Below are 16,993 nucleotides of genomic sequence, written 5' to 3'. Positions count from 1 at the left end.
ACCTGCATAATTCGGCCAAAATCTTGTGCCTAATCGCCAGCATTCGAGCGAACTGATCTGTGAACGTTTGTGCATGTGCAGCTCGTACTGTAGGTTGGCACAGAAGATGCCTCAGCCTTCGTAACATGGATTGGATCATCCACCCGCATATGGTTGATGGAGACTTTAAACAATAAAATAATAGTTGATGAGATTTTAACAACGGGCATTTGGTCTAGTGGTATGATTCTCGCTTAGGGTGCGAGAGGTCCCGAGTTCAATTCTCGGAATGCCCCAGTTTTTCATATTTTTATTTATTTTTGTTGCCCCCAGTCAATAACCTATCTGTCCCCAGTTTTTTTTTCTTTATTTCTTTTTGTTTTCTCCCTTATAATCTGTAACCTTCTATCCCCAGTTTTTTCCCCTGACCCTTATTTATTTCGTGTTGCTTTCTCATTATTAATCCATGACCTCTATGCCCAATTTGCAAAAAAAACATTTTTCCCATGTCCATTTTTTCCACGAGAGTCCCGTGGACACGGGGAACCCCATCGTCCTGTAATGGTACTGGCGTACTGGCACTGACGCATGATTACTTCAAACTTGTGGATCTTGGAGAGCCACTTCTGCATTGGCAATTTGACATTGCCAGGCACAATAATGCAGTTGGTTGGCATTGACACAGACGGGCGGACCAGCAAATAAGTTTTCAATTCTGGCAGATCAGATCAGATGTTTTTTTTCATATACGAAAAGAAAAGAAAAACATTAACAGACCAGGCGACATGGCATCTCCACGCAGCTCACCACCTCCTCCCTCTCCACTTGTCCAGTCCGGCCTCGCCAATCCCACTCCTCAGCAGTAGTCAACAGCCAGTCCTCGATCCAGCAGCCATGGCCTGCCGCGCAGGACCACCGCTCCGCCGGCGGCCGCCGCCGCGCCCCGCGCTGCTCGCTCTGGCCGTCCTCTCCTGCCTGCAGCTCGCCGCGTCGCAGCTGTCGTCGACCTCGACCCGGCCCCTTGCGCGCCCCGCCGCCACGGCGGCAGTACCGCTGGAAGAGGCCGCCGCCGGCGGCGGCGGCGTCGCGCGTCGCGCGTGCACGTACACGGTGGAGATCAAGACGAGCTGCTCGTCCCCGCGGGCGTCCCCGGACGCGGTGAGCCTCGCGTTCGGCGACGCGTACCGGAACGAGGTGTACACGGCGCGGGTGTCGCCGGCGTACGGGTTCGAGCGGTGCGCCAAGGACACGTTCCGGGTCTCCGGGCCCTGCGGCTACGGCGTCTGCTACCTCTACCTCCGCCGCTCCGGCGGCGTCGGGTGGACGCCCCAGTGGGTCAGGGTGTACGAGCCCGCCTCCCGCACGCCCTCCACCTTCTACTTCGGCGACCCGCTCCCCAACGGCGTCTGGTACGGCCTCGACCGCTGCCTGCGCCGCCCCGCGCCCGGCGCCGGCGCCGGCGCCTCTCCCGACGCCGCGGCCCAGGCGTCACAGTGAGCGATGGATGGGGCTTGGTTGCGCACGGTGGAAGCCAGCAACAGGATGACCACTCGTCGTCACGACGCGGCTGGCTGTGAGCCTGTGACGCGATGATTTGTGGAGCGTGCGAGAATTCACTTCACTTTTACAAGTATTTTTTTTCTACCGAGTGGATAAATCATACATGATACATCTGTGTGTATACGCTGCAATCACGTCATGTAAAAACCTTGGTCGTATTTGTTCGAGTAATAAGAGCGTCTGATCAGCCCTATTTTGTTGGCGGTCACATTTCTGACACTTTCACTAGAACTTTGTTTCAGGCCATTTGTCCCGATTGTCTTTGGGCCCGAGATAATAGGTGGCTTTTGTCCCGAGTCCAAAGGCTATTCGGGCCAGCGGGGGACATGGGCCTTTTGTCCCGATTGGTGGTACCAACCCGGACAAAAGGCCCCTCCACATGTAGTTTAAAAGGGAGTTATTCTTTACTAAGTCACATGTACTATTTAGGTGAGTTGGCAAGTAAGCCATGTGCTAGACAATAGGTCTTGGGTTCGAATCCCGCAGAGCACAAAGATTTTTTTAGCGCGAGGGACATTTTGTCCCGGTTCTACCACCCGTGGCCGAATCCTGGTTCCAAAACTGGGACAAATAGACCTTTGGAACCGGGACAAATGGCCCGATCTGTAGTAGTGTTTTCTTTTCTGGCAAGCATTATTTTTCTACGAAACTTCTAGCAAGCATTTACCACGACCATCTGGAACACTAATTTCACGGCCGCTACGAAATCAGCTCTCTCTAAAGCATGCCTCCTTGTTTTCGTAAAACCGCCTGCTCATTCCAAAACGAGCACGGTTTTTGTTTTCTGGAAATGCATAATCACAGCATGTCTCTTTTTGGTAAAGCATTTACCATAATCAAAGCATGCAAGATTCGCTCGGCGACATGCGCTTGCCGGCTTGCCGCACGGCGAGGGTCGCCGTGTCCGGCAGAGGCGTCGTCGCCGGCAGCCGATGGCTGCCGGCGGGCGTGGGGGAAGGAAAGGCGTCGGGTGATCGAGGGAACCGAGCCACAAATCAAGCGCCATGTGTAAACGTAAACCTCGGCCGCATGATCACTGTGAACGGAGAGCCGCGATCGAATGCTGCTGGCTTGCTTGCTATATTTTAGTATGGAATTGAAGAAGAGATCGTATCAGATCATACAGTCCATATACATAAGGCTCTCTGACTTTGTGGGCATGCATATAAGCAGCGGAGCACACCATTCCCTGATTCGTCTCATCCCTCCAAGAACACCGTACCATTCCTCTCATCCCTCTCCAAGAATCCTGCGTCCAGAACTTCACCTCGCACTGGAATTGGGTCAACGCAGGTTTGGGCGTCAGATTAGCTCCGGTAAGCATCAGTTTAGCGTTGTTCATTCATCAACTCGGGGGTTTTTGTGCAGTTTGATCTACTAACAACGTGTTTCATACCACTCAACTAGCAAGGTGGCCCGCGCAAATAGCGCGGGTACCTAGTTCTTGCTTTCAATATTTAGAATTTTTAAGTAATATATATGCAAATAGTTTGTTTAGATATATAATTATAATTCCTTTGTACTAAAATTACAAACACAGGTGTGGTGTTTTTACATGACTTAAGAGAGAAACAATCCTTATATACAGAAATATGTCTTTTGGGTATTTACTAAAAGTAACTAAATATTTACTTTTTCGAGATTACATAATACAATTCAGACACTCACAAACGTGTACACACTCACCCTTATGTACGCACGAACGCAAACCCTATCTCTATGAGCATCTTTGAAGACCAAGCTAGCAAACACTTTTGACATGAGTAAAATATTTTAGTTATTGTGCATGATAAATTATCTCTAGATTTTTATAAAAAGATTTAGGTATTTTATGCTAAAAGTAAAAATATACTTTAGTTTCTTTGTCCTTCAGACACCCATTAATATAGCCCATATATGCATACTCCCATATTATTTTAGGTATAGCTATACAATGGTCATGGAAGATGCACCATTATTATGGTACAGCACATCATTTCCTTTAGTTGAACCCTACCGGTGGCTTGGTACACACTGCATGCATGTTAAACATCAATTTCCTTACATGTTTTGTCTAGATCGTGTTGGCCCTCTACCATGATTGCATCAATTTTTTTCTCTCTTAAATTTTTTAATCTCAGCTATCAACTAATCACAATGTTTCTCATTGTTGCTAGTGGTGATACCATACTTTTATAATAGCAACAGTGTAGTTTGCGCAAGGTAATGCTCAACCTAGTGAATGGGTTGAGATCATATTGTGGGTCACCATCATGCTATCATTGCCATGCTCTAATTTTCATACTCTTATTAATGTTGTGCTTTTCAAGTCTAGACACTCTTATTAGTTCATTGCTTTCTAGGTTGAAATCGATTCTTAACAGTGTGCTTCTTTTTTCTATCTTCTGATTGTACAGTTAATTCTCTATATGTTGCTATCTGCGTAAACTTATTTTTTGCTAACAAAATACTATTTTTCTCCATGATAGTAATCACCCGGCCATCTTGTAATTGGACCGTGCTGATTTTTTTCTCTATTTTATTTTTATCATAGTTCCGTATAAACTGTTTCTACTAAGTTGTGCTTCTCTGTAGCATCCTTACTAATATAACCATACCCCAAATTTTATTTCACAATGCACATTGTCCAACTTGGTAATTATTTTCCTCCATTACACATCCATAACGTAGTGAGCATTATGTGCAAGGCAAACAACCTAAATAGACTCTATTGTTTAAAAGTAATTAAAATTTTTTAATTTGAAGGTAAGATAGTCAACAAATTTTAACTATATTTAAGTTTGAATTTCAAAAATTATATACCCTTCGGGTGTTCCTCTAGGACAACAAAGGCTATAACTAAATCTTTTTATCATAGAAAGTACATACATGTGCTATAAGCATCAGCTAAGATTGCAGCTCGAGTATGTGAACCATCATTGCATCATGTGATCTGCACTGCAGCTACGCATATAATCAGCTAGTACATTTTTAAGTTACACACCGATACATACAAAATGATGTCTTGCCTTTCCATCAGCGCTGGTAGCGTTTGATTTGTCTCGTATGCTATGGCAAAAATTGCTAGACGTAGTCTAGGTTTCTCTTAGGAATAACGGTGCCGATTCAATCCATCTAGTATAAAAAGTCTGGTTTTCTCTCGATTAGTTGGATCCTTGGTTGAGGGCAGCTTTACGGGTGAGTGTTTGCTAGTCACATCCCGCAATTGCTTTCTGGCGCCATGGTAATGCTATGTCTGATCGAACATGGATCACTGTTACACCATAACCATAAATTAACATCAAAGCATCATTTGACAAATTATAATGTCAAACCATTAGTTGTAATTTAGGTTTGCTGAATTATGTCAAATGTATAAATATGAGATTATCGTGTCGTAACTTTTTGCTCAAGGTTGATCCATCAAAGCGACAGTTTAGCTCGGGTGCTTGGTCTTTTGTGCAAGTCGGCTGCAAAATTTGAGTTCAATTATTTGCCGTGGTTTGTTTTTGCAATCAAATGCATCTGCTTTTTCTCTGGCCTGACTCTCCTCTTTTCTTGCAAGTTTCAATCCATATAGCGCATGCTTATAATGCATGTAATTTTTTTGTTGTTTTGGTGCACCAGCAAGATGAGGCGATCGAATTAAACTATATAATGCATCTACTTGAATCTTGATCACACGATTAAAAAGATTATAAAAATAGATGGCCATATTTTTAATTAATGTAGGAACTTCGAAATCCAGGTTGATCAAAGACACCAATTAAGTTAGGAAGAGAAAGAATATTTGTTAAATTTTTTAATTTATATATGTATTTATTAGATGTATCAGATACAGGTTAGTTGAGTAGACCCGATAGATTTTCATAAAAAATCCAATAGTGTAGCTCTTCCTTTTTTTTTTATTGACGTGTATTTATAGACTGAGCTAATTTCTAGCCCCACTCGGTGAACGTAGTGGCTTCTTAATTTTTTAATTTCAAATGTGTTAACTTCTATTTTTTTTATTTTCTAGTTCCAAATTTAGTTATCTACTAATCGTATTTGACATGGATTCTTTCCTTTGATCTGGTCTTATGTTTTTCTAATTTTTTGATTTTTATATTAGCTATTAACTAATAATTGGATTAAATCCTAATTTTTTTATTTTTCTAGTTCCAAGTTTATCTATCTAAAGGTTTGGCGGTGAAGCTATGATGTGACGTTTTATTTTTTTTAATTTTGGACACAAGCGGTGCTCAAACTTTAATAAACAGACATGCATGTATCTATTATGTGATGTTTCCTTAATGGAGTCTGAGTCTAATTGATGTGTTGAGTCTCTAATTGGAGTCCGAGTCTAATTGATGTGCTGAGTCTAATAGAAAATACAAACCTTTAATCTAATATTATGTGATATGGATTCATTAGAATAATATAGACCGTTAGATCTTCATAAAATTTAACGGTATATATCCTTCTCTTTTTTGGATTAATGTGAGAATTTCTAGACCCTCTCAGCGAACGTGGTGACTTCTTTTAACACTATTGTATTAAGATAATAGATGATGTTTTATTTTTTTTTATTCTGGACACAAACGGTGCTCAAACTTTGTTGTATCCATAAACAGACATGCATGTATCTATTATGTGATGTTTCCTTAATGAAGTCTGAGTCTAATTGATGTGTTGAGTCTCTAATTGGAGTCCGAGTCTAATTGATGTGCTGAGTCTAATAGAAAATACAAACCTTTTATCTAATATTATGTGATATGGATTCTTTAGAATAATATAGACCGTTAGATCTTCATAAAATCTAACAGTATATATCATTCTCTTTTTTGAGTTAACGTGGGAATTTCTAAACCCTCCCAACGAACGTGGTGACTTCTTTTAATATTATTGTATTAAGATAATAGATTTCCTCTTGCTCAGGAAATGGCTGCGATGACACGTGCCTTGCTGCTGCTGCTGCTTTTTGTGCTGGCCATTTGGTCAGCAGAAGGCCAGCAACGCGTCTACGACGTCCTCGACTTCCATGCGGCCGGGGACGGCAAGACAGACGATGCGCAGGTGACAGCAGCACAACCCCATGAGTTCTTGATTCTGCAGGTACCTGCATTCGCATGGCTTTGATTCCCAGGTTACTGATTCCCGTCACCGTCACTGTCAAAAAGGCGTTCTTGGCGGCATGGCAAGCGGCTTGCAGCGACGGGCGGGGCGAGCCGGTCATGGCCATCCCCGGAGAAAGGGTGTTCTTGCTGAGCCAGGTCTCATTTCAAGGTCCCTGTAAGTCACCGATAACTGTAAAGGTAACGAGACCTTGGCATTTTGAATCTGTCCCTGAGATACTACACGAAGCACGGCATCTGAACTTGTGATCTGCAGCTGGATGGCAACATTGTGGCGCCAAACAACATTTGGACCAAACAGGAAGCCAGCCTCCTGACCTTCTTCGGCATCGACCACTTGACGTTGGATGGGAATGGCGAGATCGACGGCCAAGGCGCCATCTGGTGGGATTGTTACAGCCGGAAGGTAGGCTTCAGGCTTCATCACAATTCACATGGCAGCTGCATTTCTTCATCTGATTTTCTTGAAAAATAACCTGATGTGTTTCTCGCTTCGACAGACATGCCAGGACCGGCCTGTTGTAAGTACACACGTATACCCTTCAATTTAGTTTGGTTTCAGATTAATCAGACAGCCATGTAATTGTGTTAGTCATGCTGTGTTCATGTAAATCAGTTGCTGGGTTTCGCACGGTGCAACTACCTGACGGTGACAAGGATACATCTGAAGGACAGTGCAGAGAAGCACATGACCTTGTTCCAGTGCAGCCAGGTGATTGTGGACAGTGTCTCCGTAACTGCGCCAGCTGATAGCCCCAACACAGACGGCATAACTGTGGCATTTTCTAACAACACCTACATCTCCAATTGCGCCATCCAAACAGGTAAAAGCACTTACAAGATGCAATGTGTAAAAGTAGGACATTGCAATGTAGTATATGTAAATGAATGGTCACTAATGAGTGAATGGTAGCCTCTAATGTGTTTGAATGCTGACATGGGGCAAATGCAGGAGATGACTGTGTATCAGTCCTATCAGACACCAAAAATATTACCGTCACTCAAAGCAGGTGTGGGCCTGGCCATGGCATCAGGTAAGAATGCATATACACTTGAACTGATCTAGTTTTTTCTAGTAATGTCTAATTTTGTGAACTTCTGATCTTGTACAGTGTGGGAAGCCTTGGAGGATCTGAGACAGCAATGGTGGAACAAATTACAGTTTCTAACTGCAACTTCGTTGGGACTATGACGGGGGTGAGGATCAAATCCTGGCAGGTAACGAAGACTGAGGTTGAAAAGAATTTGTAATGGGCTTGCGTTGCATACACTCTATGGGCCTCTTTGGGAGGGCTCTCCCCGGCTCCGGCTTCATCACTGTAGATCACTGTTCATCACTGTAGCGCGAAGCCGGAGGAGCCAGTGAAACCTGACTTGTTTCACTTCAGCGGCTTCACCGATTCCTCAGGCAAAGCCGGTGCGTTTCGGCTCCGTGCTACAGTGCAGCACAGTGCCGCGGCACTGTAGCACGGAGCCGGAGCCGCCCGTCCAGAGCCCTCCCAAACGGGCCCTATATATGCTCTCTGGGAACAAGGCCACGCCAGAGCCATGCCTTCTAATGTATGAAGTTATGAATGCAGGGTGGGAAGGGTTATGCAAAAGGATTCCTTTTTCAGACCCTCAACATGACTGAAGTTCAGAATCCCATTGTCATCGACCAGTTCTACTGTCCACAGGGAAATTGTCCTATAAAGGTGAGGCATGCTAAACATATTATCATGCTTATTATCGCCTAGTAGATTCGTCCTCTAAAACAAAGGTTGAAATGAATCTGCACTTGACTGTGTTTGTAGAATGGTGGTGTGGCAATAAGCAACGCAAAATTTATCGACATCCAAGGTACATCCTCAGAGCAAGAAGCCATCAGATTACTGTGCAGCCAGAGTGTTCCTTGCCAAGACATCTATTTCAGCAACATTAACCTCTCTTGGGCGAACCAAACTGCCCCAGCAAATGCCACTACTTTGAATGCCCATGGAAGCACTGCAGGCATGGTGGTACCAAGAATACAATTTTCAGACATTTCTTTTAGCTAATACCCTTCAGTGCTAGCACAGAGCTAAAGTTGTGCTTAGATGAGTGCTTTGTACACAGGCTACAATATGATCCTATCGATGGTTCATGCTACATCATGTATGCAGATTATTGGTATCTGATCATATAAACTAGGTATCAAGGTCATGGGGGCAGCAATTCACAGTATCTCGCATGCTTCCGTTTCAGATCGGCCAAACACAGTGTACCTGTTGTTTGCAACATTGTCGTATGCGAAGTCCCTCAGGAACCTAATTGTCGCAACAGAATCAGTATGAATGAATGGAATTAATCTATGATGTAAATTGATTCATTTTTTAACAAAAAGAAAATAAGGTGCGCACAAATTAAGCCGAGCAGGGAGAGGATTGAGCTTACAGAGGGACAAACTTGAGGAAGATGGCGAGCTGCGGGAAGGGCAGGTTGAGGTACTCCATTATCCTCAGCACTGCTTCAGACTTGATGTAGGACCTGCGAAAACCGTAGCAGCAAGATCACCACTTCATACCTCAACAACCAAGCAGTATACAAATCGACAGTTCTTGAAGAAAGCTTATGGTGGCCACCTCTCCTTCTCGACGAGAACCACGCTGGAGATGTCGTCGGGGGATCTCCCTGACCTCTGCAGGAGCTTCCTCCCCGACTCGCTCTGCAGCGGCACGTACCTGATGCTCCTGTTCGTTTCAATTGCAAACCCATCAGCTGAAGTGCTGAACGTATCAACAACTCCACCACAGCTGCTGAATGCAATTGATGATCCAGCGACCTGTTGAATGCAATTGAGCAGGGAGGATGTACCTGTTGGGGTCGTGCTCCCGCACGAACCGGACGCCCCCGTTGCAGAGGTTGCACACGCCTGCACACAGTGTCACAGAACACGCATGAAGCCGCAGATTGGAGATTTTCAGAGCCGAGAGGCGAATCTTGGGTGCGCACCGTCGAAGAGCATGATGGGCCTGGTGTCGGAGGGCTGGAAGAACTCGGCGTCCGTGGCCGCCCTGATGGTGTCCTCCGCCCGAGCCCCGCGAGCCGCCGCCGCCGCCACCTGCAACCTCGGCCACCGCCCTCTTCGCGCGGCTTGTGGCGGCTGCTGCCGCAGGAGGCCGTGCCGACGGTGGAGCGGCAGGGTGGGCGACGTGTAGTGCCAGGAGGAGCGCTGAGCGGCGGCTGCCATCGTCGTCGGTTCGGCTGCGTAGCGCTGAGCTTGCGAAAGATTTACCAGACTCTCAGGAGACAGCAGAGAGACGAGTGGTGTTCGCCACCACAAGAGCTTGGTGCACATGCTTCGACGTGGCGCGTCCAAGGCTCCAAGCAGCTCAGAAATTGTTTTTTTCATGAGCTGATATATTGTTAGAATGTTAGGCATTGAATCTCAGCTGGCTGGTTGAAATGACGTCAAGCTTCTGGCATCCTCTATGACAGGAGGGTGCCACAAAAGCTAAAAGGCAAGTTCTATAGGACAGCGATTCGCCCGGCGATGTTATATGGTGTTGAATGTTGGCCCACAAAAAGGCGACATGTCCAGCAACTGAGTGTAGCAGAGATGCGGATGTTGCGGTGGTTTTGCGGGCACACAAGAAGGGATAGAGTCCGGAACGAAGTTATTCGGGAAAGGATAGGGGTGGCACCAATTGAGGAGAAACTTACCCAACATCGGTTGAGATGGTTTGGACATATCCAATCCTGAGGCGCCGGTGCGTAGTGGGGTTCTAAAGCGTGTCGATAAGATAAAGAGGGGTAGAAGTAGATCTAAATTGACTTGGGGCGAGTCGCTTAAGAGAGACCTTAAGGATTGGAATATCTTTGAAAATGTAGCTTTGGATAGAAGCGCTTGGAGACTAGCTATCAGCGTGCCTGAACCGTGATCTTTGTGTCTTTTGGGTTTCATCTCTAGTCTACCTCAACTCGCTTGGGACAAAAAGCTATATTGTTAAGAGTACCGAAGCCTTCTTAGACCCAAACTGAACTACTTTATGTGAAATTCTTCGAGAGGTTTTTTCATTTGGCACCGGAAACATAACCCAACTGTTACAAAGACATGCATATCTTGTCATATTGCATTCTTTGCATACGTTTGGTCATGGAAAGCTGATGTGTTGTACAGCTTATAAGACTTTAAGATTAATGTCCTCAAAAAGACTTTAAGATTAAGATGAAAAATTGCATCCGCACCAGACAGGCACCAGGCTTCTGTTAACAGAGCATCACCAGACTTATTTTTAAAAGAGAGCAGACATTTCAAGAACATTCAACTAGCAACACAAAGCCAAAGAAATAAACTGGCAGTCCAAAATGTGAGGAAATCATCATCATACATCAGTCGATGAGCTCGCTGGCACTCCCATGGGAATGCAGTCAAACAAGAACGCGTGCCATCTCTAATGCACGCGGTATTAAACACTAACAGAGCACAATGACAGATGCTTGTCGCTCGAGCTCTTTATTAAGAATGCTCTTCACCATCTTCCACTTCTCCCCTTTCTTCCGCGGCAGCAGCCATCAGCTCGTCAAATTTTTCGCTCTTTCCCAACACTATCTCAATCTGTGGGAACAAGGTCAATGTCAGTTCAATTTTCAGAACAGCAAGAATCACATGCAGTTAAAAATGGAATAACAAATTGGCAAATGTAACGAATAGTTCACAGTTTCACACTAGCACTGAAGCAAGGATATATCATAAAATTTTCTGACCTTGGCCTTTTGGAATGGGCGCCCTCTGGATTCATCGTTTATTTCCACAGTAGATGTTCTAATCTCTATGGACAACAGAACATAAAGGGAAAATTCAGACCGCAGAACAATGAATCATGTGAATGTCCACACAGGAAGGTTGGAGATAAAGTTCTTACTCTTTTCAACAGCAAAGCCATTGTTTTTCAGAATCTCCGCCGCAGTCACAACTGTTGCTATTGCTGGAAACAGAACAATCAGCTTGGTTAGTTTGCCTGAAACTGTACTCTGATGCAAACAAATGATGTAATCAATGGCAAATTGGCAATGGACTAAGGTTTATGTCATACATCAAGAACAAAAACATCAAAGTACACTAACTAGCAAAATAAACTGACAGATTACAGCAGAGCTAGAAATTATCCAAGTACACATGTAGTTAGCTCCTCCATGTAAAGTTCAGGAAATGTATCAGAGAAACACTTGTACACTACTAGGGTTTTGTGCTGGATGATTATGTTTTCTTTTTCTGCATCTCTATTGGCCACTTTGGATAAGCATGATTTAAAATCAAATCGTTGCAACCGAAGTCCAAGATCCCCAAAGTAGTTATTTGCCCAATGTCAAATGGAAAATGGCTAGCAGATAGAAAATGTGTGGCTCTCTCTGTGATTACACCATAAGATGCGAGCCATGTAACACCAACAGCATATATCACTTGGCCGTTAAATCAGGTCTAAGTCGCAGCACTGAATTCAAGCTGGGGTGTGGCATATTATCTATTAATACAAGATAAGTGCCGACTAGAAACACCAAATGCCATACAAGAGACATTAGGGTTTAGCAATAACCAACACAAATCTAACATTCAGAAGACAGCAACTGCACAGCGGATTCTTGCATCTCGCGCATCATATTATGTCAGCAATAGTCCGAATTCGCGTGGAAGAGGCGTTCATCTCAAGGTGAATAGATAGAATCTAAACCTAACATCGTTAGATGAACCAAGAGCGACCATCTACATCCGTAAATCAAAAATCAGAAAGAAGCGCCAAGGATTGATATAGAGGCTCACCCATTCCGAGCGCGGAGAGCTCAACATCGCCGTGCTGCTGCATATACCTCTGCAAAGACTCAACCAAAGCAGTCAGGACTCATGAACCGGGGGGCAGGAGGATCACGGAAGGAGGCGTCTAGGGCAAGGACGCCGGCGACGTACCTTGGCGAGGTTGACGTAGAAGAAGAGGGGCTTCTTGGTGTTGGACACCTGGATGCGGTTGCTGCTGCCGCCGCCGCCCCTCTTCTGCCCCAGCCCGCCGGCGCCGCCGCCTGACGCCGCCGCGTCCCCGGCGACGCTGATGTTCTTCACGCCCTCGGTGATCTCCTCCACCACCATAGTCGCTAGTAGCTAGCTACCACGCCGCGCCGCCGCCGCAACCGGATCGATGGGGTGGTGGATTGGGTTTCCTTCCTGCGGTGGAGCACCTCCTCCCCTCTCTCTCGTCTCGCGTCTTCTCGGCGTTGCGGCGGCGGGTGGGGGAGGAACGGGTAAATCCACGGAGCCCGGAAGCATCGTGGGCCGGCCCAGCCCCCACGGGCCGGCGCCGCTCTGTTGGGCCCAGGCCCACGGTCTAGAACCAGCAGAAATCATCCCGTTTGGGCCCTTGGGTTTCCCCGTGTTGGCCCAACTAGATTTTGCGGCGCTGGCAAAAAAAAAAAATCCTCCACTCGCCGGCGGCTCTCTCCAATGATCCACGGTGTGTGTGACTAGATGCGGTAAGTCAAATGGTAGGAGTCGCTTGGACTATTGACAGTTAAATCATTGTAGAAGATCTAATAACTATTTTTTATTTTGGAATAAATTTTTTTTCCCAAACAAATTTTTTGTATTGCTAGAACAATTAAAAAATTATTTCGAAACAAAATAAATTTGTTCTAGAACAATAGACAAGTTTGTTGGAACAGTTTAGCCCCACCAACATAAAATCTGTAGTGGGTGACAAGTCTGCTAGAGGTCACTCGTGTGATCCCAACAGCCCCCGACGTACAGACGATCAAATTAAATCTAGATAATTTAAGAGTCAGGCTCTAAAAAATTAAACTCTAATTTTATATAATTTTGAGCTAAAAATTTTAAAAATCAAATTGTGCGGTGAAGTAACCACTAGGAATCTAGAATCCTGACCCATTACCACCTCTGTGTGCCTGTGTGTGGACATTTAGGGTAGGGGAAAACGACAAGTGGCTTCAAACTCTCCGTCAGATACTGCTGGTGGTAGGTCCCGTGGCGGCGGCGCCGCGGTGTAGCTCATCATCCGGCGGCGAGGCATGGCTGGGCGGTGGAGCCGCGGGGGGGCGGCTCCAAAGGACAGGGCTGGCCAGCAAGCCAGCAAGGTGGGCGTGTGGAGACGACGACACGACGTGGCACTGCCGCACGAGTGTCAAACGGATCGGGTCGGCATTGGAGGCTGCCCGCGCTCTGCTGCCTCCTGCCCATCATGAGGATAATGTGAACGAAGGTCTTGTTTGGATTCTAGCACGCACGTTTCCGAAAAAAGAATTTCACATGTATGAAACTAAATAAAATTTATTTGCAAATTTTTTTCAAAAATAGGTGTAATTTTTCGCGACAAATCTAATAACGATAATTAATTGATGATTGGCTACAGTGATACTACAGTAATCATCCTCTAATTACGCGGTCAAAGATCTCATTAGATTCTTCAGAGTTACTAGCGTAGGAATTTTGAAGTTTGTTTTACAAACTGACTTTGTTTAATATCTCTAATTAGCGGTCAAAATGTATAACATGAACTTCCTAGCACGGAACCGTATTGCATTTTCAGCTGCCGGGTAGTGTGTGTATGTGTAGCTGGACGCGCATCAGTGCAGCATGCGTGGTTTGTGTTGATAATTATAGCTGCCTGCCTACCTCGAATGCTACACGCTTGTAACAGCGTGTATATTTTTTTATATATAATCAATTATCTTAATATAATAGTATTAAAAGAAACCACTACGTTCGCCGAAAAAATCTATAAATTTCCACGTTAATCCAAAAAAAAGAGAAGGATATATACCGTTAGATTTTATGAAGATCTAACGGTCTATATTATTCTAAAAAATCCATATCACATAATATTAGATAAAAGGTTTGTATTTTCTATTAGACTCGGCACATCAATTAGACTCGGACTCCAATTAGAGACTCAACACATCAATTAGACTCAGACTCCATTAAGGAAACATCACATAATAGATACATGCATGTCTGTTTATGGATACAACAAAGTTTGAGCACCGTTTGTGTCCAGAATTAAAAAAAATGTCATCTATTATCTTAATACAATAATATTAAAAAAAGTCACCACGTTCGTCGAGAGGGTCTAGAAATTTTCACGTTAATCCAAAAAAGAGAATGATATATACCGTTAAATTTTATGAAAATCTAATGGTCTATATTATTCTAAAGAATCCATATCACATAATATTGGATAAAAGGTTTGTATTTTCTATTAGACTCAGGACATCAATTAGACTCGAACTCCAATTAGAGACTCAACACATCAATTAGACTCAGACTTCATTAAGGAAACATCACATAATAGATACATGCATGTCTGTTTATGGATACAACAAAGTTTGAGCACCGTTTGTGTCCAGAATTAAAAAAAATAAAACATCACATCATAGCTTCACCGCCAAACCTTTAGATAGATAAACTTGGAACTAGAAAAATAAAAGAATTAGGATTTAATCCAATTATTAGTTAATAGCTAATATAAAAATCAAAAAATTAGAAAAACATAAGACCGGATCAAAGAATCCATGTCAAATACGATTAGTAGATAACTAAATTTGGAACTAGAAAAATAAAAAATTAAAAGTTAACACATTTGAAATTAAAAAAATTAAGAAGCCACTACGTTCACCGAGTGGGTCTAGAAATTAGCTCAGTCTATAAATACACATCAATCAAAAAAGGGAAGAGTTACACTATTGGATTTTTTATGAAAATCTATCGGGTCTACTCAACTAACCTTTATCTGATACATCTAATAAATACATATATAAATTCAAAATTTTAACAAATATTCTTTCTCTTCCTAACTTAATTGGTGTCTTTGATCAACCTGGATTTCGAAGTTCCTACATTAATTAAAAATATGGCCATCTATTTTTATAATCTTTTTAATCATGTGATCAAGATTCAAGCAGATGCATTATATAGTTTAATTCTATCGCCTCATCTTGCTGGTGCACCAAAACAACAACAAAAAGTACATGCATTATAAGCATGCATTATATGGATTGAAACTTGCAAGGAAAGAGGAGAGTCAGACCAGAGAAAAAGCAGATGCATTTGATTGCAAAAACAAACCACGGCAAATAATTGAACTCAAATTTTGCAGCCGACTTGCACAAAAGACCAAGCACCCGAGCTAAACTGTCGCTTTGATGGATCAACCTTGAGCAAAAAGTTACCACACGATAACCTCATATTTATACATTTGACATAATTCAGCAAACCTGAATTACAACTAATGGTTTGACACTATAATTTGTCGAATGATGCTTTGATGTTAATTTATGGTTATGGTGTAACAAGTGATCCATGTTCGATCAGACATAGCATTACCATGGTGCCAGAAAGCAATTGCGGGATGTGACTAGCAAACACTCACCCGTAAGGCTGCCCCCAACCAAGGATCCAACTAATCGAGAGAAAACCAGACTTTTTATACTAGATGGATTGAATCGGCACCATTATTTCTAAGAGAAACCTAGACTACGTCTAGCAATTATTGCCATAGCATACGAGACAAATCAAACGCTACCAACGCTGATGGAAAGGCAAGACATCATTTTGTACGTATCGGTGTGTAACTTAAAAATGTACTAGCTGATTATATGCATAGCTGCAGTGCAGATCACATGATACAATGATGGTTCACATACTCGAGCTTCAATCTTAGCTGATGCTTATAGCACATGTATGTGCTTCCTATGATAAAAAGATTTAGTTATAGCCTTTGTTGTCCTAGAGGAACACCTGAAGGGTATATAATTTTTGAAATTCAAACTTAAATATAATTAAAATTTGTTGACTATCTTACCTTCAAATTAAAATTTTTGAATTACTTTTAAACAATAGAGTCTATTTAGGTTGTTTGCCTTGCACATAATGCTCACTACGTTATGGATGTGTAATGGAGGAAAATAATTGCCAAATTGGACAATGTGCATTGTGAAATAAAATTTGGGGTATGGTTATATTAGTAAGGATGCTACAGAGAAGCACAACTTAGTAGAAACAGTTTATACAGAACTATGATAAAAATAAAATAGAGAAAAAAATCAGCACGGTCCAATTACAAGATGGCCGGGTGATTACTATCATGGAGAAAAATAATATTTTGTTAGCAAAAAATAAGTTTACGCAGATAGCAACATATAGAGAATTAACTGTACAATCAGAAGATAGAAAAAAAGAAGCACAGTGTTAAGAATCGATTTCAATCTGGAAAGCAATGAACTAATAAGAGTGTCTAGACTTGAAAAGCACAACATTAATAAGAGTATGAAAATTAGAGCATGGCAATGATAGCATGATGGTGACCCACAATATGATCTCAACCCATTCACTAGGTTGAGCA

At 43.2% G+C, this 16,993-nt stretch overlaps 4 protein-coding genes and 1 non-coding gene across 5 annotated transcripts; 3 read left to right on the top strand and 2 right to left on the bottom strand.

Moving 5' to 3' along the window:
- Positions 1 to 203: 203 nt before the first annotated feature.
- On the top strand, positions 204 to 275 carry TRNAP-AGG. The gene has a single exon. It is a non-coding gene; the product is annotated as a tRNA-Pro (tRNA).
- A 442-nt stretch (positions 276 to 717) lies between these two features.
- On the top strand, positions 718 to 1,758 carry LOC120705842 (embryo-specific protein ATS3A-like). Its single transcript, XM_039990372.1, has one exon. It carries the CDS (start codon positions 874 to 876, stop codon positions 1,474 to 1,476), a length of 603 nt encoding a protein of 200 aa, XP_039846306.1. The 5' UTR covers positions 718 to 873; the 3' UTR covers positions 1,477 to 1,758.
- A 4,680-nt stretch (positions 1,759 to 6,438) lies between these two features.
- Positions 6,439 to 8,788, top strand: LOC120709433 (probable polygalacturonase At3g15720). The gene is made up of 9 exons (XM_039995063.1): positions 6,439 to 6,612; positions 6,889 to 7,038; positions 7,133 to 7,153; positions 7,249 to 7,456; positions 7,585 to 7,642; positions 7,745 to 7,850; positions 8,213 to 8,326; positions 8,426 to 8,471; positions 8,727 to 8,788. Exons 1-9 carry the CDS (start codon positions 6,439 to 6,441, stop codon positions 8,786 to 8,788), a joined length of 939 nt encoding a protein of 312 aa, XP_039850997.1.
- LOC120705841 (DCC family protein At1g52590, chloroplastic-like) lies at positions 8,473 to 9,914 on the bottom strand. The gene is made up of 5 exons (XM_039990371.1): positions 9,603 to 9,914; positions 9,465 to 9,522; positions 9,233 to 9,340; positions 9,045 to 9,137; positions 8,473 to 8,917 (listed from the first exon to the last, which is right to left on the bottom strand). Exons 1-5 carry the CDS (start codon positions 9,838 to 9,840, stop codon positions 8,827 to 8,829), a joined length of 588 nt encoding a protein of 195 aa, XP_039846305.1. The 5' UTR covers positions 9,841 to 9,914; the 3' UTR covers positions 8,473 to 8,826.
- A 940-nt stretch (positions 9,915 to 10,854) lies between these two features.
- LOC120705840 (uncharacterized protein At2g34160-like) lies at positions 10,855 to 12,858 on the bottom strand. The gene is made up of 5 exons (XM_039990370.1): positions 12,556 to 12,858; positions 12,412 to 12,460; positions 11,516 to 11,578; positions 11,358 to 11,422; positions 10,855 to 11,208 (listed from the first exon to the last, which is right to left on the bottom strand). Exons 1-5 carry the CDS (start codon positions 12,730 to 12,732, stop codon positions 11,110 to 11,112), a joined length of 453 nt encoding a protein of 150 aa, XP_039846304.1. The 5' UTR covers positions 12,733 to 12,858; the 3' UTR covers positions 10,855 to 11,109.
- Between the last annotated feature and the right edge of the window lie 4,135 nt (positions 12,859 to 16,993).

Source organism: Panicum virgatum, chromosome 5K, assembly GCF_016808335.1.
Source record: "Panicum virgatum strain AP13 chromosome 5K, P.virgatum_v5, whole genome shotgun sequence".
NCBI lineage: Eukaryota > Viridiplantae > Streptophyta > Magnoliopsida > Poales > Poaceae > Panicum > Panicum virgatum.
The sequence above is the reverse complement of the archived record's forward strand: the minus strand, read 5'-3'. Positions and strand labels throughout refer to the sequence as shown.

Coding starts and splice junctions, on each gene's coding strand:
- LOC120705842 (XM_039990372.1), top strand. CDS start 874: ATGGCCTGCCGCGCAGGACCACCGCTCCGCCGGCGGCCGCCGCCGCGC.
- LOC120705841 (XM_039990371.1), bottom strand. CDS start 9,840: ATGGCAGCCGCCGCTCAGCGCTCCTCCTGGCACTACACGTCGCCCACC. Junction 9,138..9,232: donor GTTCTCGTCGAGAAGGAGAG/GTGGCCACCATA, acceptor CGGTTTTCGCAG/GTCCTACATCAAGTCTGAAG. Junction 8,918..9,044: donor TTCCTCAAGTTTGTCCCTCT/GTAAGCTCAATC, acceptor TGCGACAATTAG/GTTCCTGAGGGACTTCGCAT.
- LOC120709433 (XM_039995063.1), top strand. CDS start 6,439: ATGGCTGCGATGACACGTGCCTTGCTGCTGCTGCTGCTTTTTGTGCTG. Junction 7,039..7,132: donor GGGATTGTTACAGCCGGAAG/GTAGGCTTCAGG, acceptor TCGCTTCGACAG/ACATGCCAGGACCGGCCTGT. Junction 7,457..7,584: donor CAATTGCGCCATCCAAACAG/GTAAAAGCACTT, acceptor GGGCAAATGCAG/GAGATGACTGTGTATCAGTC.
- LOC120705840 (XM_039990370.1), bottom strand. CDS start 12,732: ATGGTGGTGGAGGAGATCACCGAGGGCGTGAAGAACATCAGCGTCGCC. Junction 11,423..11,515: donor TGGCTTTGCTGTTGAAAAGA/GTAAGAACTTTA, acceptor TGTTGTCCATAG/AGATTAGAACATCTACTGTG. Junction 11,209..11,357: donor GCCCATTCCAAAAGGCCAAG/GTCAGAAAATTT, acceptor TTGTTCCCACAG/ATTGAGATAGTGTTGGGAAA.